Below are 23,170 nucleotides of genomic sequence, written 5' to 3' on the forward strand. Positions count from 1 at the left end.
CCATTGTAGTTACACAAAGTCTCTGCAGAGACCCATTGCCCCATCACCAGAGTCTCGTGTTCTTATGCCTATGCAATGTATACTATGCCTATTGTGATGGATGTTGTGCACTAGTGTTGTACAGTAGTTTATATTGACTAATTCAGGATGCATTCTAGTGATAAAACACTCTTTCTTACTTTGATAATAGTCACTTGCAGTATACAAGACAGCATTAAAACATGTTTGTTTAAGCAAGCCTATCTAGACATGTAAGAAGTTAAATGTGTTTTAATCTGTTTTTTGTTGATTCTAGTTAGGCTTGTTTTAAGTTTTTCTAAAACACCTGTTTTTAACTGTCTTTTATTGATATTTTTTGTAAACCACTTTGAGGTTTCGTTACAATCAAGTGGTTTACAAATTTTGTTAAAGAATAAAATAGTGCAATGCAATGAGGTTAGGTAAAGGCTACTGTAGATTATTGTTTTCTTAACAGGATATTCATGCCATTTTGCTTCTGCCTCAGTGGAAAGGAAAGATACAAAATATACATGGAAACTCACAAAAATAAATAAATTACTATATTCAGTTTAAGTAGATGCTTGTGAATCCTGGAACTGGGTCTGTCTCAAGTAGTAAGCAAAGAACTAATGCTGATTTTTCTTCTCACCCATCCCCCCTATTTTTCCACAGACAATTAAGGAATAGGTCACAATCACAAATCACATGCCTTAGATCTCATACCAAGTGGTGTACATTTTATAAATTGCCTTCAGGTCTAGTGGTGAAAGACATCTGGAAGCATCTTACTCATTTTTGTTGCCTGGCATAGAAAAGGAATACTTGATTTTGTTTTATTTGGTAAAAAAATTACAGCTTATGGCTGCCGCATGTTAAGGTTGAGAAACAATACTATGTGATTGAAAAATTGCTGCAAGAGAGCTCCATATAAAATCTGTTTGGTTGCATTCTTGCTGCAAAATCTCATACTGCAGACAGAAGAAGTTAGGTCAGAACAATAGTTCCTGCGCGTAGAGGGTGGTATATAAAATCAATAAATAATAATAATAACAGTTCCTTCTGTTCTTGTCAGTTAAAAGGAGACAGGGAAATGGCTTGATGGTCCACGGAGACTAGGTTCTCCAATGTTTGCACCATTGTTGTCTTAAAGCAGACCAGTTATATGGGTATAGGCTTGAAAATGTTTCTTGTATATAAAAAGCAGATTTGCAGGTCTCTAGCTACTCTTAAGATGGCCATTTTGATGTATTTAATGCTCACCTTATAAGGACTAGACTGCAAGAGATAACTGCCTTATCAGTGCAGTCAAAATTCCACAATAGTGCTCTTAGTGGCTTGTGACAGCAATAAGCCAAGCTTTTTAGAGACCAGGTGATCATTTGTGTTGTGATCTTTTGATAGCGAACTGCTTTTTATGTTCACATTCAGCTTTGTACTCCAAGCACGAGATCACAGCCTTAAACTCTTTAATCCAGAGAATACATAACACTCACTGACCTGAACTTTCAATAACTAATGTGACTTTGAATTTGTGTAGTACCTATAAAAAAGGTCTGAAAAGTGGGAGTGGAGTCACTATTTAGCTAGTTGGATTATTATTGTGGAATAACTAATAACTAATTCTTCAGTAGGTGTCAATAGTGCGACCTAGGTGTGTATTAACCTCTGAAGACAACTTTGGGTTTGGTCCCCATACGTTTCTGCTAAACACATCAGTATAGTGAGCAGCATTTTTTGCATGAAGATTATATCTGGGAAGTGTATCCAAATGCAAGAAGGTATCTCTCCCACCTTTTTAATGTTTAAACCAGCTTAAACTCAACCAAGCAAGAACAGACCAGCCTTAAAACCTCCTGAGTCATCTTAACTACAGTTGCAGGAAAGTGTGGCAATGTCAGTGTGAGGCATGGTGTCTGCAACTATGAGTGTATTTAAACAGACCCTTAAGGTGACACAAGTTTCTAGTGAAGGACAAATCAAGAGAGACTTTGTGAGTGACTTTATTCATTTTAAGTAGCTGAGGCTTGTAGTAGGGTGGGAGGCATGGCAAAATTAACTACACTTTGCTTCTACAGTGGAACCTCGTGTTACGTACTATCCCCCTTGTGAACACTGCGGGTTACGAGCTCCGCTAACCCGGAAGTAGATGCTCCCGGTTGCGGCCTTTGCCCCGGGATGCGAGCGGAAGTCGTGCGTCGGCAGCAGCAGGAGGTGCCATTAGTGAAAGCGTGCCTCATGTTATGAGTGGTTTCGGGTTACAAACGGACCACTGGAATGGATTAAATTCGTAACCGGAGGTACCACTGTATTATTTAGTTAGAAATGAAACCACTTTGTGTTGAAAACTCATTATATACCGTATTTTTCGCTCTATAACACGCACCTGACCATAACACGCACATAGTTTTTAGAGGAGGAAAACAAGAAAAAAAAATTCTGAATGAAACAGTGGATGTATCATTTTTGTGCTTCATGCTGTGGCCACAGACATGTGATCTGACGGTGAGTTTGGGGTAGCCCAATGCAAAAATCCTGAGAATCCATGTGGATCTGTGCTTTGTAACCACGTTTTTGCACCATTGTGGCCCTAGGCAACAGTGGGTGTGTGATTTTTTTGGTGCAGGCTGTAGCCATGGACATGTAATGTGATCTGATGGTGAATTTGGGGTGACCCAATGCAAAGATCCTGAGGATCCATGTGGATCCATGCTTTGTAACCACGTTTTTGCACCATTGCAGCCCCAGGCAACAGTGGGTGCGTGATTTGTTTTGGTGCAGGCTGTAGCCATGGACATGCTATGTGATCTGATGGTGAATTTGGGGTGACCCAATGCAAAGATCCTGAGGATCCATGTGGATCCATGCTTTGTAACCACGTTTTAAGTTGGGAGGGAAGGAAAAACGCAGAAGGAACAAGGAGCACGAGAGGGGTGTGCGGAGAAGCAGCTGGCTAACAATGCAGGAGAGGGGTTTAACGGGAGGGAGGAAGGAAAGGAAAGCAAAAGTTCCCCCCCCACACACACACAAGCCAGCCCTCTCTCTCCCTCTCCCTCTCCCTCTCCCTCTCTCTCCCCCCCCCCACCTGCATGTTTTCTAGCTGCCTGTGAGTCCCTAGAATGCTGAGCGGGGTGGGCTGGAGCCTGCGCGCAGTGTGACTAGGAAGGAATTAGAAGGAAGGAGCGATACTTTCCTTTCCCCTCTGCTTGCCAGAAGGGCAGGGGATTTCCCTGCTCTTTGTTGCGTTTGAGCAAACAGCAACCGAAAACAGAAGAGGGTGGGCAGTAAGACCCTGAGGCAGAATGCTGGAAAGCAGCAGCCTCCTCTCCTCCGTGATGGCGATCTGATTTTTGCCCCTGCACTCGGGCCAGTCGGCTCCAGGGACCACACAATCGCTCAATAACACGCACAGACATTTCCCCTTACTTTTTAGGAGAAAAAAATCTGAGTGTTATAGAGAGAAAAATACGGTATATCAGGGGTGGGGACTGAATCTGGCCAGTGGTCCAGGTCATTATTTCCCCTCCCCATGCGGATAAAATTTAGTAAGGGGACAGAGCCATTCACATAGCAAACACTTGACATCACGGTGATGCCAGGTAACTTTTTATTACCTTCAGGGGCCTTCAAAAGCCCATTTAAAAGTGCTGTTTTTGCCCTGCATTTTTAATAGGGCTTTGTGCCTGGACACCCTTTTTATATTGAGCGGGGCTTTCATTTGCCCCATGCCTGGTGCCTCATATGACAACCGATGTAGGGCAACTGGACATGACTTGGTTGAAATGGTGAAGCTTGGTAGATCTAATTAGGTCCCAGGGCTGGCAGTCCCCCATCATATATTTTATCATCATAATGTTTATACCAAACTTGCAAGTTGGGCTATTTTTTTTTATTATCACCTTTTAGTTCCTGTTTATTGCTTTCCTGGTTTGCCCAATAGTGCAGCAAGTGTGTTAGGCATACAGTGTGATCCATGATTGGGGAAACCCCTAGCCTGTGAGCTAAATAAGGTCAAGCAGGTGTCCTAATCTGGTGTGTGGAGTTGTTTCTCCCAAACCATCCTCCCCTGGCCGTAATACCATATACAATATCAGGTGGGAGGCAGGTGAAGGTGTGGCACTCACTTGGAAGTTCATTTCCAAGTGACTTCTATTAGGAACACACTTCAGAGGTGTAAGAAACCCCCGTGCATGTCAGCGGAGCACATGCAAGCCTGCTTTGCCTCTTTTTGTGAGGCATTTTGTCTTTATGATGTTTGGGGGATACTTCTGGGTTTCAACGTACAGTGGTACCTTGGGTTAAATACTTAATTCATTCCAGAGGTCTGTTCTTAACCTGAAACTGTTCTTAACCTGAAGCACCACTTTAGCTAATGGGGCCTCCTGCTGCCGCTGTGCCACCGGAGCATGATTTCTGTTCTCATCCTGAAGCAAAGTTCTTAACCCGAGGTACTATTTCTGGGTTAGCAGAGTCTGTAACCTGAAGCGTATGTAACCCAAGGTACCACCGTACATGCACGTTATTCAGACATGCCTAAATTAGTCATTAGCTATAATCTGACATTATTATCCACCTGTCAAACTTGGCCTGCAGGGTTTGGGCAGATAAAGATCTTGGCACACCAGAGAGAAAAGGCTTCCTACTGCCGGAGTAGTTCATAGTTGCCCCAGAAGATGGTTTTATGAGCTTTGGGGAGGTACTGGCACTGCACTGGCTTGAATGAAGCAGTGGAGGAACAGGTGGGCAGACAAATAAGGAATAGAAACTCTTCCGTTATGAGCTGTTCTCAACACACACTCACAAGAGATTTAGGATTTTTTGCTGGAGTCCGTGTGTGTGTTCATTATGAATATGTGTTCCTACCTGTAACTTCATGCCCAGCAAGAGGTTCGCACATCAGAGGAATAAAGAAAGACTGGTTTATTGCATGAAATAAAAGGAGCATACATGAAATAAAAAAAGCCTCTGGCTGATGAACATCTTACACCCTTTTAAAATGTGTTTATGGGATGGGGGTTATTGGGTTTTTTTGTTATTTTTTTATCAGGTATTTTGTGTTTTTATATTTTTATGTTGAGAACATCCTCGAGATCTACGAATAAAGGATGGCATACAAATTTAATAGTTATAATTATAATAATGGATGCTGCTTCGGGCAGCAAGGCGACATATAAGTGAGTAGCAAATCATACAGTACATACCCACCTTGATTTTAAAGAGTAAAAAAAATCCCTAACCACACAAAAGCCTGAAGAATAGGCACAGCAATTTGCCACAAACTCACATTAAAAGTAGAGAGGAAAAGGGGAAGGTATCCCTAAGAGGAACCCAACTCAGGAATGAGAGATCTGTACCTTTTGCATGAGAGTTGAGCTCTCCCCATTGATCTACTGTACCAGCAAGGCTGCAGCATCTCTCTCACTTGTTTCTTGGTCCATGGTCAGGTGATGCGTGAAGCTGGTCCTTGAGAGTAAAGTCACAGTCCCATTAGAGCCTGTGAGCTACCCAGCAATTGCAAATCTGGAATTTTAAGTACAATTTTCTACCAATGCACCCTTATGGAGAGGGGAGGGGTCTTTCTGGATGAGTATTCCTTTGTACCATTGTTTACTTACTACAAGTTCCTGTCTGTCTGTCATTTTGTTTACCTTACCCATTTTGAAATCTAAAGGTCATGATCCTCCTGCAAAACAACTGGTTATCTTGCATGTTTCCTCAACCATTTTTTTCCTGTTTGCTTTTTATTAGTTTTCTTACTTGATGAACAAACACACACAGTAAAATAGTAAAATGACAAAAACAACCAAAATGGAATAGACACACACACACACACACACACACACACATACACACACATCCATAAGTTCTTACATACGGATTTATGTCACCATATTCTTTAATCCCAATTCCTTTTGTTCTCTAATAGACTTTCGTCTGCCTCAACCCTGGTCTATTTTGTCTATTTGTTAAACTGCTCCTTTTATCCTTCCTTCATTTCCACGGTTTTCCATGTACCATACTTGTAATCCATGTTGTGATTTGTGAAAATTAATCAAAGCAAATCCAGGTTTTGACTTGGGGACACTGTTTTTTTTTTTAGATAATCTCTGTAAATTTCCCATTCCTTTTGGAATTTTTGATTAGGCTGTCTCCTAATCGCAACCGTCATTTTTGCTAGTTTGAGATAATCAAATAATTTATCCTTCCATTCCTTTTTTGTTGGTATGATTTCACTTTTCCAATTTCTAGCTATTAATATTCTTTCTGCTGTTGTTCCATATAAGAATATTCTCTTTTTTTCATTTGGGATATCTGAATCTAAAATGCCCCAAAGGAAAGCTTCTGATTTCTTTATAAAGGTTTGCCTAAACATTTTTTTTAGCTCCTCATATATAATATCTCAGAAGTTCTTAATTTTTTTGCAACCCCATCACATGTGAAACAGTGTCCCTTCTGCCTGTTTACACCTCCAGCAAGTATTAGATTTTGCGCGCATGCGCAAGTGGCGAAACCCGGAAGCAACCCTTTCCAGTACTTCCGGGTCTCCGCAGAACGTAACCTGAAAGAACATAACATGAGGTATGACTGTACCTTATATAGCTTCCTTATAGCATGTTTCCTCAATCATGACCTTTTGGAGGAAGATGCAATTGTCCATGCAAAACCTGATAGTTCCTTACAGGGGGTGATCATTAAACTTTGGTGGTGAGATGGAATTAATGAATCGATTTTTACATTAAGAATTAGGAGATCAGGATATGTACTCACGCCTTCCAGGTCATGTTTAAGATAAAGGTAGCTCATAATGGGGCTCTCTCTTTATATCCACAGAAAAAGTTCAGATTCACACCCATTGTTACACTTGCTGCTCCCCTATGCTACAGGAAACACACACGAGTGCACTATTACATGCTGGCACACTTAGTAGCAGTAACTATGCATGAATGCATGCAGCAGGAGCACATATATTATCCTCTTGTACACATGGGATGTTGCTCCCATTTGGCCTAATTTCATACAGGTGGAGGAGCCTGGAAAGGGCAAGGGGGAAGCAAAAATGGAAGGAGGAGCAGGAAGCCCTCTGGCAAGGACAATCAGTCACTTTCTCTAGCATATTGTTAGGCAGGTAGGAAGGAAGAATGTGGGGTAAGCAGGGAGAAAGTGAGCTAACCTTGCCCCAATGTTGGCTCTGGCTTCTCCCACCATCAACATGCGACCCTTGATAGAGCAGGAACAGGGAACTTTTTTTTCTAACTATTGACATTCAGTACTATAGTCTGCCCAAGTCATTGCTGGGTCATTTTCTCTTGGAGAAACAGGTTTCACTTGGTCTCAGTCTGACATTCAGACATGTTGCATAATTTGCCCTTAGATCAGTTGACAGTGATTAAAATGAGCATCGGAACTTGTAACTTTAGGAATCCTCAGTGGATTTGCAAACCAGTGAAAGCGACAGGCCTGCATTATATTTGATTTTAAAAATACAACACATAATTTAAACATTCCAAATGAGGAATTGGTTGGCAGGGAGAGGAAATGTATGATCCTTGGACCTCAGTATAGAAACTCAGCCATTTTCTTTAGAACTTTCTTTCTTTGCCAAATTATACCTCTCATCAAGTTGAGTCTTCATGTCAGATTTCATACCAATATGACAAACTGTATTTGATTTTTAAGATTAATATAACTTTTATTATAAAACGTAAGAGTATTGAAAAGCCAATACATCTTAAACTATAGGGCAACTTCCGCAGTTCTGTAATAAAACCCACTTTCAGGTTTCTGACATTTGTCACACTCCAGCATGACCAAGAAAGGGTGCCTGTGGTGGGGCTGTGCAGATAGCGGCACAGCTCATTCTTGTTACCCCACTTTCGGTGTTGAAATGAAAATGTCTGACTGCCAGTCAGGCGTCCTTTCATTATATGGGCCCTTTCACCACCCTATCTCAGTATTAAATCCTTGAGATATTTCATACTAGGTTTGGCATGCATGGTTTATGGATATGATTAAATTCTCCTTAGGAACAGGGATCCTCCCTCTTCTCTTCTCCCTCCCTCTATGGTATTTGAGATTATCAGTGAAGGCATTTTTAGTAGTGTTACTAATCTTCCTGATGTTGCCATATTTTGCTGTAGAACTAAGTAAATATGTGTTGCTTGCCAATCTTAAAGCAACCAAACAGCCTAAGTAGGCCCTGGATCCTAAAAGGATACTGTCAAACATTATTTATATATGAAAAATAAGTGATTGATGAAACAGTTGTATCAAAGACAGTTTAGTTAAATGTTTCAGCTTTCATCTTCCTCAGTAACACAGTTGGGATTTCAAATAGCTGCTGTAAGCCAAGGTGACAGTTTTAAGAACACTCAGGATGCAATCATTCTGAGGAGTGTGGCATGTGCAAAATTGAAGTCTAGATTGAAATGGATTGAGATTAAATTGATCACATGCATTACTCGTTGTATACAAATAAATAGTAGTAAATGAGAAAGATAGAAACCTTTTTGTGTGCTAAATTTCTTTCTTTAATTTTCTAGACATTCCTTTCAAAGGAGACCTGACGTCTGTGGGACTAGTTCAAGATGTGTAGTTCGGTTGCTCCCAGGCTCTGGTTTTTAACGGATCGTCGTATTAGGGAAGACTACCCTCAACAACAAATCCTGAGAGCACTCAAGGCCAAATGTTGTGAAGAGGACCTGGACTTCCGAGCTTTGGTGATGGATGAAGTGGTCCTGACCATTGAGCAAGGAAACCTTGGTAAGAATAAAGGTTGTATGGAAAGGTGACAGTTGGGAGGACATGGTGTATCATGCAAGTATGCCTCTGGATGCCACCTGCTGATAATTACAATTGTGAAGAGTGTGATGGCACTCAGGTCCTGTTTTCAGACTTCTCTTGGGAATCTGGTTGGCCACTGTGAGAACAAGATATTAGACTAGATGGGCCATTGGCCTGATCTTGCAGGCACTAATGCCTTTGCCTGTGAGCTGTTAAATTATAAATGCCAAAAAGCAAAACTAAGAAAAGTTTGTGTTTCATTTCAAATAGCGTTGTCGTATTTTTCTGCCTGAGTATTGTTTCAAGGCTGAGTGTCAACTCTTTAAAAATCAGTGGCTTAAGCACAGCCTCCTTTGCCAATGCTTTGGGGGTTTAAGAGAGATTATTTGCCCCAGTTTGCCATGTGTGCAGTCAGGTTGTCAAGTGCTCGAGAGGCCCTCTTAGTACCAAGTGCTGGGTAGAAGCAGTCGCAGAGATTAAAGCTTCACTCACCACAAAGGCTCTGCATGTAATCCCTGATATTGCTACACCTTAATTTTAAAATTGTGGCTGTCTCCTAATCTCAACCGTCATTTTTGCCAGTTCGAGATATTCAAATAGTTTATCCTTCCATTCCTCTTTTATTGGTATGATTTCACTTTTCCAATTTCTAGCCATTAATATTTTTGCTACACCTTAATTTTAAAATAGTGGCTGAGACATAGACTTCTGTGCGACTCTACACCAGGGTAGACTGTGTCCCTTTTTCTGTTGCTGTACCTGCAGAATTCTTGGGAGCAGGTAAAAATTTGCTGGAACTAGATCACGCCCCCATTGTCTACAGAGACTTTCACAGTACAAATAACTGAGGTTTCCAATTCTGTTCTGACTCCTGTGATTCTTATGGCAACATTTCCAAAGTCAATGGGCATGGCTCTACTCCAGCCCAATTGTTTTATGAGAAAGGATGAGGACTTTACTATGCAGACCTTCAGCTTGGATATGAACTTCAACTCTGACTTCTTTATACATAGCACAGCAGGGTTGGGCAGCCACAGGGGCCTCCCTGTCAGCCCCACAGCATCATTACTTGTCTCACCTCTCCTCTACTACAATTAGGCTTGCAAAAACCCTTCTGTTGGAAACAATATGAGCTTTGGGGTTGTTGGGTTTTTTGCAAGCCTAATTGCCATGGGGGCTAATCAGGAAGAGGGATTGCAGTTGATGAGGGAAGTGTTAAACTTTCCCTGCAAACCCCCTCCTCACTGAAAATGCCTTCCTTGCTGCAATTTGGGTTGGAAGAAGCAAGCTTAGTTGTTTGTGGGTAGGTAGGTAGGTTTGTAATTCAAACACAGTTTGTGGTTCACATTAGGATGTCCTCCTTGCTGCACTTTGGAAATGTGGTGTCTTGTTTCTGTTACCCTGAGCTCTTGGAAGGGACATCAGCTCTTGGAAGGGACTGTACCCCTTTCCCTTCACCATGTTCCTGAAGAAATCAGGAAGATCATGCTCCCCAGAGGTGCCTAGGCCACCAACTGCTGTGAGCAACTTTGTGATCCACTGTTCCACACAGCTTTAAAATGGGAGTATGCATCTACAAAATATAGTGGTACCTCAGGTTACATACGCTTCAGGTTACAGACTCCACTAACCCAGAAATATTACCTCGGGTTAAGAACTTTGCTTCAGGATAAGAACAGAAATCATGCAGCAGCAGGAGGCCCCATTAGCTAAAGTGGTGCTTCAGGTTAAGAACAGTTTCAGGTTAAGAATGGACCTCCGGAATGAATTAAGTTCTTAACCCGAGATACCGCTGTAATAAAATAGTAATATTGGAAAGAAGCTTTTATTACAGGACCACTTAGATACATGCAGAGCTTATTTGCTAAAAATGATTTTGTGGATGAAATGACATAATTGGGGAGTGGCTTTGTAAAGATGGTGCCGTTGTAGGGCAATTGTAAATAAGAGGCTTGCATTTGATTCCTGCATTACAGGGGGTTGGACTAGATGACCCTTGGGTCCCTTCCAACTCTGTGATTCTTTGTACAAAGTAAATAGGCCTTTGCTATGTGAACCTGGAACTGAGCAGCTGGCCCTTTACAGCCGTTGCAGTTGCATGGCAAATTGACACCACCTGGGGATATGTCAAGTCAGTCACTGCAATGAAGAATGTGCTAGTGGCAAGGTTGCTTAGACAGGGGAGGATAAAGGACAGCTGAAGAGGAAGAAGAATCTTGTGTGACAGGCTTGCCAGATTACAAAATGGATGCATGGCTAATGAATTGAACCTGGAGCTCTGGAATGAAGTGGAGAAGACAGTAGGGAGGTGGTCTTGCATAATTGTATTCTCCATGTAATCTCTACTGCCTAATCAGTTTTGCTATCTTTTAAATGTGTGTTGAATTTTAGAAAATATTAAATACACATGTATTTGTGGCTGTAGTGGCCAGGGATTGTTCCTGTGCTTGTCTCTCCTACAGGGAGATTTGATGTTTGTGCATGGAACTGCGTTCAAAACTCCCATTGTTCTAGGCACATTTTGCAACAGGGAATTTGATTAGCAAGAGCAGTTTCTGAGCTTTGGGCACAGTGCTGCACCTAAGATTTCAGATTAAAACTGCAGAGTGGAAGGAAAGGAGGACCCTTTTCTGCCTCCCCACTTCCAGCCACTCTCTGAAGACTGGAGAAGAGACCCTCTTAAGAATATTAGTGGGGTGGGCAGGAGAAGGACTAGACCATATGAAAAGTGAACATAATATTTTAGCTGCAGTTCATTCATTTTCAGCTTTGTATTCTTATTATTAAAAAGTGCGCCTAGACATTTTGTTGTTGCACCCATAACCTAGGTTTAAGGTGCCATTTAGCTCCTAGCTTTCATATCTCTGTTTCTAACACTGGCATGGAATGATCACAGTTGTAGTGTGGCTGGAGGGCAGGCATTACATTGATGCACTTGGAGTAATTCTTGTCTGCTATGCAAGCAAAACAGACAATTTCACTTTTACTGTTAATATAGCAAAGAGATCACCACCTCAAATCTTCTTGCAACAGTATAGTATAGATGGTGCTGCATGTTGTTATCTGGCCATCTTGTACTATCTCATACTAATTTTTTTTCCAGTGAAATAAAAGTAATGCATTAATCTGCCAAAGGTTTGTTTGAGAGAATAAGTTTGTATGTGTGGCTCAAGTGAGTTTTATGAATGAGTAGAGATTTGAATTTACGTTTCCCTGGCCTAAGTCAAAACAGTCTATCTGTCAAACCAAACGTGACACTCTCAAGGCAGAGGCTAGAGCTTAGTGATTGAGTTTCCTGGTTCAGTCCTGGCATCTTGCATTAAATTATTTCAGGAAGCAAAGCTATATGTTCAAATTTCTAGAGGTACTACTTGCATGTGAAAGCACTAAATTACAACAATGGAAACAGGTTTCCTACTCTAGCAACTCTGATTGTGTTCCTGCACCATGCAGAAAACTCATTTTCAAAAATATCTTGATTTCACACCCACCCATAAAGTCTAAGTTATTTTTATGGAAGACAGCTGAATTCTATAATTTGCCAACTACTTTAGCTCTCAACCCTTGCATATATCTGCTTATATGAACTAGCTGAAGTGTGTTGATTGGGCGGGCCTATGGGGTGATAAATAATCTATATTTCATCAAGCTTGTCTGTAGCGCCATAACCCTCTTGAACACCTTGTTCAAGAAGTGGGTATTTTGCAGCTGTGCAATACCTTCTGGATCCAGGGCCTCTTAAGGTGGGGACACACACCACAATCTCTTTCATGGTGACAGGCACAATTATCAGACCCCTTCCCTCAAAGATGCATTTTGATCTATTTCGATCCAGCTTTATTCCCGCTTTTGGCACTAATATAGCTTTGGTTACTCCAATTGATGACTTGTATCAAGGGAGAGATGAGGGAGGTGCAACCCTTTTAAACCTACTCTTTCTCTCAGCAGCTTTTGACAACATTGACTATGGTCGTTTTCTGGAGTGACTCTGCAGGTTGTGGGTTGGGGCCTTGATAACACAATGGTTTTGCTTTAGCCTTCTTGGTCATTTTCATAGAGTAGCAGTGGGTAATATTTGATTGACCCCATTGCTGGGTCCCGTGAAACATTGTCAGGCTCTATCCTGCCCCCATGCTGTTTAACAACTATATGAAGTTGTTGGGGGCAGCTATTGGGGTTTTACAGGCCAGTGCAATCAGCGTTCTGATGACACTAAGTTCTACATATCTATACCATCCAATCCAAATGAAATTTGGTATTGGTGTTGAACCACTGCCTGGAGGCAATAATTTAATTTAATTTAACTTATTTTTAAAAGCCTGTAGTAGTGTTACTATTATTTACCATCTTACCATCTTGATTGTTTTTGTGATTCTTTGATATGTTTTGTTTTGATATAAATCACTTTGAGGTAAAAAAAAAAAAGCTGTATGTAAGAATGCTAAATATTTATTTAGCAGCTAGCTGGCTACCTAAGAGCACATTGCCTCCAGTATTTTAGCATATGGTATTCTGACTGTACCTGTAATAAAATAATATTTCTTATTTATCTTTGGGTGCAGTTCCTTTTAAATATTGTTAATGGGAATATTTTGGGGGATCCCAACATAGACTTTGAAGCTGAAATTAATAGTTTTTAATATTTGATTCCAAACAAATCTAGTTACAGGGGTAGCTAACCTGTGACTCTCTAAATGTTGTTGGTATCCCGCACCCAGAGTCCTTGATGCTGACTGAGGCTAATGGGAGTTGGCATCCACCATCTGGAGAGACAAAAGCTAGCAACTCCTCTGTTTCAGTATAAACACAGGACCACCAACAATGGTCAAAACACTTTTGTTTCCACACTTCCAGCAATAAATCGAGTTTTATTGATTGTTTAAATATTAATCTGTAAATTGCTTTGAGGTTTGTTTGTTTTACAATCAAGCAGTATATAAATTTTATGAAATAAATAAATCATTGTATTTATTTTCATTGTGATAACATCTTAAATCAGTTTTTCTTTAGTATCTATTCTATATTTATTAATTTCCCCCATAAATAATTCCATTATTCCCTGGAAATTTCTCTTGTGCCTTTTGTTGTCCACTTTTCCAAATATGCTGGGCAACTTGTTTTTTTACATACAACAGCAAGTGATATTTGAAAAGTGCTTTCTTTGGATTATGACAAAGATGCATTTAAAACATATTGACTCTTAGTTTTCATATTACGTTACTTCTAATAAAGTCTGATTCATAAATACTTTTAATTGTGATCTTATTTCTCCCATTTCCTGTTGAAAGGATTTTATTTGTTTTTTTGTCCAGTCTTTATATAAATAATAAAGGTGATTGTACTGGACAAAATACTTTCCTGTACAGGCAATGGCCAATTTAAAGGTAAAGGTACCCCTGCCCGTACGGGCCAGTCTTGACAGACTCTAGGGTTGTGTGCCCATCTCAGTCAAGAGGCCAGGGGCCAGCGCTGTCCGGAGACACTTCCGGGTCACGTGGCCAGCGTGACATCGCTGCTCTGGCGAGCCAGAGCCGCACACGGAAACACCGTTTACCTTCCCGCTAGTAAGCGGTCCCTATTTATCTACTTGCACCCGGGAGTGCTTTCGAACTGCTAGGTTGGCAGGCGCTGGGACCGAACAACGGGAGCGCACCCTGCCGCAGGGATTCGAACCGCCGACCTTTCGATCAGCAAGCCCTAGGCGCTGAGGCTTTTACCCACAGCGCCACCTGGGTCAATGGCCCAGATAAATGGCCAATTTAGCCGTGTCCAAATGTCTCGCAATCATGCGCACACGGCGTCAAACCTCGAAGTAGCCCCTAAACGTTATAAAGATGTCACAAAAAAGGGCAGGGGGCAGAGGGAGCTTACAAAGTTAAGGGAGCGACCCTGAGCACAAAAAGCTAGTATAAATTACCTTAGCTTCTATTAAGCTGACATATAGTATGTCAGATCCAGAGTTCGTTCAGGATTCTTAGGTGGAAAGAAGTGCTATCTAGGCTGGGCCCATTCTGGTGAAACGGAAAAAAAACTACAGGAGAGCCAGCTTAGCCAGCATCACCATGGGAACTGTGGCCTTCTGTTGATGCACAGAGAGAGTTTTTGGGCCCCGTAATCAGATGCAAAGGGACGCGGGTGGTGCTGTGGGTAAAAGCCTCAGCGCCTAGGGCTTGCCGATCGAAGGTCGGCGGTTCGAATCCCCGCAGCGGGGTGCGCTCCCATTGTTCGGTCCCAGCGCCTGCCAACCTAGCAGTTCTAAAGCACTCCCGGGTGCAAGTAGATAAATAGGGACCGCTTACTGGCGGGAAGGTAAACAGCGTTTCCGTGTGCTGTGCTGGCTCGCCAGATGCAGCTTGTCACACTGGCCACGTGACCCGGAAGTGTCTCCAGACAGCGCTGGCCCCCAGCCTCTTGAGTGAGATGGGTGCACAACCCTAGAGTCTGTCAAGACTGGCCCGTACGGGCAGGGGTACCTTTACCTTTAATCAGATGCAAAGGAATTGTGAGGCTGCTCACATATAGCCCATGGGTAGCATCTTGCAATCACACGCACAGGAATGCAAACAAACGAGATAAAGTGCACATGGTGTTCCCAGTAGTGCCTAGTGCAGCAGCCAGTCAACACATGACGTGTATTCAGTTACACCAATTTCCCAGCTACAGGTACCAACCAAGCAACACAACATGACCAGGGAAGGGCCAGGTCACAGAGATCACCATCACACCCTGCTCCTCGCGGCACGCACACCTTGCAAATGCCCACACAGGCTATTGTAGGCCCCCACCCACCCAAAAACATGCATACGCAGGGAGATGTGACTGGGCAGTTACCAAAAGTACCCCAGAGCCAAAAGTACCCACAGCCAAAGGCACAGCAGAAGCCACAATAGGCCAGGAAGCACAAGTGTACCTTGCAATAGGTGGGCGGGCGGGCTGGTGGTAGGAGCATCCCTGAGGATAGGCAGCAGGTGCTACCACCACCACCACCTCTTTGCCACAGCAGCGGTCGCACCTGCTGTTGTCTTCCCCCATTCCACTCAGGCAGCCGCTGTAGCCGGGCTCTATACACACACTGTGTGCATCTGATCAGAAATGTGGGGGACAATTCCTGAGTCCCCACAACAGCCATGTCCTGGCAGATACAGAAGACACTGACAGAAGGTCTCCAGCTTACCACAGGTGGCAGCACACACCCCTATTCATAAGCTTTGAACACCGTGTTCAGACTTCACCATTGCCTGTAACTGCATTGCCACCTCCCAGCGTGTGCACCACAATTGAGGCCGTGGCAGCATCCTACCAAAGATCTCCAGCTTTGCAACACTCGTCTCCTGCCTGAGCCCACAGCACTGCCACTGTCGGAAGATGAGCCATGGCCCTGAAACCGATCTCTTTACAAGAAGACTGGGAAGTAGGCAATGTTACACTGATCTCTAAAAAGGGATCGGACTTCCAAGGAAGGGACACGGGACTGAACGTCTTTTGTTGATAGGTTGCTGATGGAGATAATTGTGTGGTGATTGATGGAAGCAGGGCATAAATCTTGGTTATTGAATTCACTCTAGAGATAAGAATGAACAGAGGGGATTAACCTCTGATGCTCTGAAAAAGCTGTTTTTTACGTATGGAGATGGAAGTGGAGAAGTCGGCTCCTGGGAACCCCGATGGGGGTGAACAACATCAACATCTTGCCCAAAAGCCATGTTAAGAGCCTGGATGGGCATGGGATCTGCAAATTATCCCTTTCTCTAATTATCTCTTCCTGCTGGGACTTGGGGTCAATGGAACTTTGACTCCAATGGAACTTTATTCCAACAGATGATCATGGCGGCAAGACTTTGATATGTGCAAAGGTGGAAAGACTGATATTTACGAACAATGGAAGGATGGTTGTTAACATTACTGGACTTAGCTGAGATGGTGAAATTGACATGTTTAATCAGAGAAAAGACTTCTAACACATTTGCTAAGGATTGAAAACCTCTTACAGATTTTTTGCACGATAAAATGAATTAATGGCATTTGGGTTTGAAGACTGAAGATAATGTTGGTTTATAGAAGGTGGTTTTGTTAGGTGTAATACTGGAGTGGATGAGTTGAATAATGTTTACAAATAGTTGATAGACTAATCAGAAGTTATTTATTTTTCTTTCCTTCTTCTCCCGTTGTTTCTTCTCTTTTTCTTTTATCTCTCCTTTCCCCTTTTGTGGTTTGTGTTTTTATATAACTTTTTCTAAAATCAATTAGAAAAAATAATTTTGTGGGATCTCTTTGTTTCTGAATCTGAAACTAATTTATATTTGGCCTGCTTCAGTTACTAAAATGTATTTTCAGGACACATAAAAGCCAAAAAGAATGGATTACAGCTAATGAGGAATTTTGCCATAGAACTCAATAGGGCATTGATTCAATTCCGTGCTGATTCCCAAGTTGGCCTTAGCCTGAGAGGTCTCATGTTTTTAATCATGGTGTTAAAATGACCACTTTGAGACAATACAAAGCCATGTAGCCCTTAGTGCACCCTCAGATTTTTATTTTTAGCACAGCAACATATTGCTGCAAACTCCAGTTTCTTGTGGCCTTGACCTTCCCTGCACAGAACTGGCTGTCAAGTGCTTTTAAACTATTCTTTAAGATTACTGCTGCTCTTTCATTCTGAAGTGCTTAAAAGTATTTCCAGAGTATTAGAAATACATATTTGTTAAAGAGTTAATGTGTGTCTAGAAGACTGATAAAGGGAAACTTCTCTTCCTATTTTTTATAACTCAAGAATTCAGGGCTATTTAATGAAGCTGATAGCAGGAGAATCAGGACAGACAAAAGAAAGTAATACTTCACTCAGTGGATGTTAATTTAACATGCAACCCTGAAGAGAGACTGAAAATGCCCCAAATTAGCTATTCAGCTGGGTTTCTACTCTCCTGCCTTTTTTAAAAAAGCTCTCCTGTCACAGGTCAGGCTCTCCATTCTATCAGGCTCTGAAAGTAAGCAAATCTTTTGAATTGGAGGAAGTAAGAGGTCTATTCTCAACTGCTAAGCTGGATTCTTTTTTTGCCCTACCAAACTTTATCAAATCTGCAGTCAATTTGTAGGATTGTCTATTTACCTACCAGCAGGCCTTTTGTTTATCTGGACTTCACCGTAAGCAGCAACCTCCATCAGCACTGAGTTGGACAGGCTTCTTGGCAAGGCAGCTACAGTGATGGCTCATCTCTCCAAAAGGGAGGATGTAATGCTAACGGCCAATAGCAAGATGAAGGTCTACCAGGCTTGTGTGTTGAGCACACTGCTTTCTGGTAGTGAGACATGGGCAACTTACACCCACCTGGAGCAACGCCTCAATGCTTTCCACATGAACTGCATCAGGAAGATTTTGGGTGTCACCTGGCAAGACAGACTCAAACCAAGATATGCTCTCCCAAGCCCACAATTCCATCACGTCTGCACTCCGGTCTTGGTAACATCAGACAGCTAATTGCTTGGAGTTCATTACATTGGCTGCACGTATAATTGCTTTTACAGAATTAAGGCCTAGCGTTTTACTCTCTACCTTTCTGGATGCCTGCTGTAAGAAATAACCCTTGGAACAACATTTCTGTGTCTTTGTAAAATGGTTATAGATGACATTGTTCACCACATTACTCAATGTCCTCTGTAGAAAGATCCTTGTGAAAAATATCCGTCTTGGTTTAGCTGCAGGAATTTTTTTGTTACCTCAAGTAAGTTTGTGTACTTTTTGCTGTGGGAAAATAAAAATTAAGTTACCATGTGTGTTTCTTTATTTGAGTTGGCTGCCAGGAAATTAAGAAACATATTTGTGACTCAACTCTGAATGTCTTTTTTCTCTTTGTTATGGCTTAGAGCTAAACAAATAAATTTGTTTCTACAAACTGCAAACCAACATGTCTGGGAAACAGCTAGATAGAATTTGGAGGCACTAAATCTGAAAATTCTTATGTGGACAAAAGGTGTGCAATCACACACAATCAATGACCTACATATGTAGTAATGTCATAGTGTGGACGCAGCCTACGAAAGAAACAAAATTGATTAAAACGTTAAAAATATAAAAATGTTTCTAAATGCAAAAAAATCAACAGCAGAGGAATTTTGTGCATATTGTCAATTTTAATCAAGTCTCTGTGCGGCTCGAAATGTAGCTTCTAGCCTGTACCTCTGCTTGTAGCAATGGTAGTCTGGTGATTGACAGCTGCTTCTAATAGACAAACTGAAATAAACGTTCATTTTTTCCAAAATGGCAGATTCTGTTTTTCATCTGGGGGAGTTGTCTTGTATTTTTAGAAATAGAAGCTAATCACTAGTGTATCTCAGTAGAGGTGACTCAATTTTACTGCTGCTTGGACTATATTTCTGAAACTAACAAAAGGCAGTAACCTATGTCAATTCAGTTAAACGGATTAAACCTGACTAACTTCAGATTTATGCTGCAAATGTGACATTGTGCTAAATTGTCAGTGTTAACAGTTACATTTCTGAAATTCTGTGGAAGATGTAGGTGGCTTTTCCATTTCCTTTCAATGCAATATTGTTCAAATTTGCACAACGTGGATTGCGTAAAATAACTTGATATTGATGAGATGGCCAAACCAATGTTCAGACTGTTGACAACAAAAACTAACAAGCACTTTGTCTGAATGCTGTTTAAACAAAGGGATGATTTTTTTCTGTGACTCTTTAGAGATGTGGTAGTGGTGGCTACTTCCCCCAATGCTTTTGAGGTTTTTTTCTGGGAGTTCATTTCGCTGCAGTACATGCAGAGTTGAGAATGGTCTTGGAAATATTGCGGGTGTTACTTGAGATTTAGGAGAGGATGCACGGCAGACTAGACACTCTTGATAACATCAGTCATCTTTCTGTCAAATTGGAACAATCCTCTAGCACGTGTAAGAGATCATGATAGGCTCCTTCATTGGTATCTAGTTTGCAAATACCCTGTTTTGGTTAGTGACAGTGCTTGAGAATTTGATCTGAAATTATGTGCATCTCTCTTTGTAACCACACTTCTTTACAAGCACAAGTCAGCTGCAATGCGGCAGTGCTCGCTTGCAGCTAATGAAGTGTGCTGCAGCAGTGTCTTGTCGTCTACTGCTCTTTCTATAAAATTATGAGGTCAGGATTGGGGAAGGGGAAGGGACAGCGCAGCACATGAACTTGCTTAGTTTACTGCCTTCCGTAAATGTGGAGGTTGAAAAATGTCCAGTGGGGGCAGGGCAGGCAGCATCCTAAGCCGTGTACAGCTAAGGTTGCTAAGGCATTTTATACTCCAGCTACATACTCAGGTTTGAAAGGTATCTTAGGTGCCAAGAGAACAGGAGAAACCAGAAGAAATTATTCCAGGTTGCTGGGGGGGGGGGGGGAGGAGCAATCATTGTGCATACAGCACCCCTTCTTGAGTACAAGCAGGGCACTAAATTAAGAGAGCTTCCCAAATTTGTCCTGCCTGAGAGCAGGTAGCAGGCTTAATTGGAGTGCCTACTACAGCTTATAAAAAAACACACTGTACATTAAAAAAAAATTGTGTTTAGTTTTCTGTTGCCTTATCCTTAGCTCCAGGGAGCTTGGGGGGGATCCTGCACAAGAAAAAGGAGAATGCCTTGCATGGCACCATTGTTATTTTTCCTTTCCCCTATGACTGGAGGAAGCACTTGGAGGAGGCATAAGTTAAATTGCCAAGGCTGATTTCTTCCTCTCTTCTCTCTCCCTCATTTCCTAGGAACAACCAGTCACAGGCTCCTCCCCATTGGGGAAGGTGTATTCCTGAGACAGAAATCAAACACCAAATCAGCCTCGCTTTTCTCCCCACACTTCCACTAGGGCTTGGGAACACATAGTTCAAAATGGCAGATTTTCTTCCCTGTTGAGGGCAGAGAAGGAGAAGGCAGCTGGGATGGCTTTGTTTCCCTGTCACTTCATCAGCTTCACAGAACCTGTGGGTGCTGCCTTGATGATGGGGCCCAGGGACTCAGTAGTGGCAATCCCGCATGTGCAGTTTTAGTTAACCTTTTGTTGGACTCCAGAAGTCAGGGATGATGGGAGTTGTAGTTCCACAACTTTGGCAGGCCCACAGGTTAGCCATTCCTGGTATAGGGGCTGGGGCATGTGTGTTAGCCCCAATGTTGCTGAGCCACTTCTTTCTGAAATGATTCATATAATATAAGGTGTGTGTCCCCTCTCTTTTTTTAATGGAGTGTTCTTTACAGGGGATTTAAAGTCAAAATGGCCTCCCAGGCTAGCAATATTGTTTTCTTTCTCCCCTGCTATCTTTTTTCTTTTTAAAAAAAAAAGACCTGGCCCTTTTGTTCAGGAATCTGATCCAAAATAAGGCACAAACCAATTCTCAGTCATGCATGGAGTTATGTTGAGTTGCAGGTTGGTTTTGCTGCAAGACACTTAATATGACTACCTCTCTGGAAACTCAAAAATAAAGACGTCTGCTTACTGGCAGAAGATCATGGGGAAAGTGTTCCACCATTGTAAAAGAAGGGTGTGGTTTCTTGGCTGAAAAAAGCAGTCTGAAAAGATGATAAACTTTTAAGTTAACAATTTGGAGTATTCTGGTGCATTAGTGATGGATCAGTAGTGTGTATCTGTGGCTAATTCCATCATTCTTGTCAAATGGATTATTAAAAGGCTTTTGTTACCAGAGCTGGCATTCTTTTATTTACTTTTTGTGGGAAGGGGAGGATTGGCCCTTGGTTTTCTTATCAGATTCTCATTTATTCCTTCATTTATTATTGCTGCAGGTCTTCGAGTCAACGGGGAACTCATCACTGCTTACCCACAGGTAGTGGTGGTGCGTGTGCCAACACCATGGGTCCAAAGTGACAGTGACATTACAGTTCTTCGCCATCTGGAGAAGATGGGCTGCCGGCTCATGAATCGCCCTCAAGCCATACTTAATTGTGTCAATAAGTTCTGGACTTTCCAGGAGCTAGCTGGCCATGGTGTGCCTCTTCCAGACACCTTTTCCTATGGTAAGCCACCTAGATTAAAATAATGTTATTGTCCATACTGACCATGTAGCTGGAGCAAGTGAGATCCTTACTAAAACTCTGAATGGTTTGGGGAAATCTGAATGAATGAAAAAAAGAATCAAGACTCTACAACTTGACTAGTGACAAATTGCCAAGTGGCAATAAGAATAGCGTTGGGCCTCCTGTTCTTAAACAGGCATTAGTGTGTCCACTTCTGAAGAAGCTTGCCCTGGGCCTTGTGGTCTATAATAACTACCACCTGGTCATAAATACTCCATTCTTGGATATGTTGGTTGAGTGATAGCAGAACAGTTGCAGGAGTTCCTAGAGGATTATCTGGATCTGTTTCAATCTGGATTCCGGCAGTTTTAGAACTGAATTGGTTGAACAGGTTCGAGAATGGAACCGGGAGAGTGTGGCCCTGTATCTAGTTCTCTATGTGAGCAACTTGTGCTACTGTTGACAATGGAATCCTTCTTGACCAACCATGGGGACACTGTTTTACTGTGGTTCTGCTCCTACCTGCAGGGATGTGTCCAGGGGATAACATTGGGAGATGGGGTTTTGGCCCTGTGATCCTTGCACTGGAGGGCACTGTCTTGTCTCTAGTATTCTATAGGCATTTTGGGGCAAAGTTTCATCAGTACACTGATGATATGCAGTTCTGTTTCTCCATAACACCTGAGTCAGGAGAGACTGCAATATCTCAACCTCTGCCTGGGTGCAGTGGTGGATGGGGTGAGGACCAGTAAATGCATTTGAACACTGGGATTTTTAAATTTCAGCAGGCATTTTAAGTAAGTTTTTTGATTGAATGGTTAATTTGAATTGATATCTAAGTGGTATGTAAACGAAATGAATGAATGAGGAATAGGCATGTTGGTTTTTTGATTAATGCACTGATGATAGGTACCATTCCCCCACTGCTTTTTTATCTTTTGCTGCTTTTACTTATGGAAGCTTAGCAACAGTATATTCTTATAATGGTGACCATCCTATAAACATTTTCTGCCTGATAAATGTGTAGCTAAACAAACTCCTATGCATTACATCATATTTTGTGGTCCTTGTTGAGGCATAGGCCTTTTAATGGTGGTTAACAACATGAGTTACCTCACTGTTCATTCTGCTTTTTCACTGCCCCTCAGCAGGCCAGCTGCTGCTTTTCTAGGTCTAGGTAGTTAGGAGTTAATGTTCAGGATGATAGATGTGTCCATCAGACTGTATTTAAGAATTCAGTCTGTGGAGGGCTAGAAATATGTTTTTCTTAGTGTGTATACAAGGACCTGGACTCAGGCTTCTCTCTTCCCCTTAAGTGCCAGATGGTTAAAATGTAGGGCTGCCAAGAGAAGCAAGATGTCCTACAGCGCACGTATTCCTCTGAACAAGGAAAATGC

General features: G+C 42.0%; 1 protein-coding gene across 1 annotated transcript in view; it reads left to right on the forward strand.

The window, feature by feature from the left end:
* RIMKLB (ribosomal modification protein rimK like family member B) overlaps positions 1-23,170 on the forward strand; it is a 37,828-nt gene that overhangs the window by 5,042 nt on the left and 9,616 nt on the right. The window contains exons 3-4 of the mRNA XM_083420422.1: positions 8,538-8,757; positions 21,543-21,773. Coding sequence (XP_083276548.1) covers positions 8,583-8,757; positions 21,543-21,773 — 406 coding nt within the window. The 5' untranslated portion in view covers positions 8,538-8,582. The remainder of the gene's footprint in view (positions 1-8,537; positions 8,758-21,542; positions 21,774-23,170) is intronic.

The sequence above is a fragment of the Podarcis tiliguerta genome (genome assembly GCF_965153285.1).
Source record: "Podarcis tiliguerta genome assembly, chromosome: 17".
NCBI classification, from domain to species: Eukaryota; Metazoa; Chordata; class Lepidosauria; order Squamata; family Lacertidae; genus Podarcis; species Podarcis tiliguerta.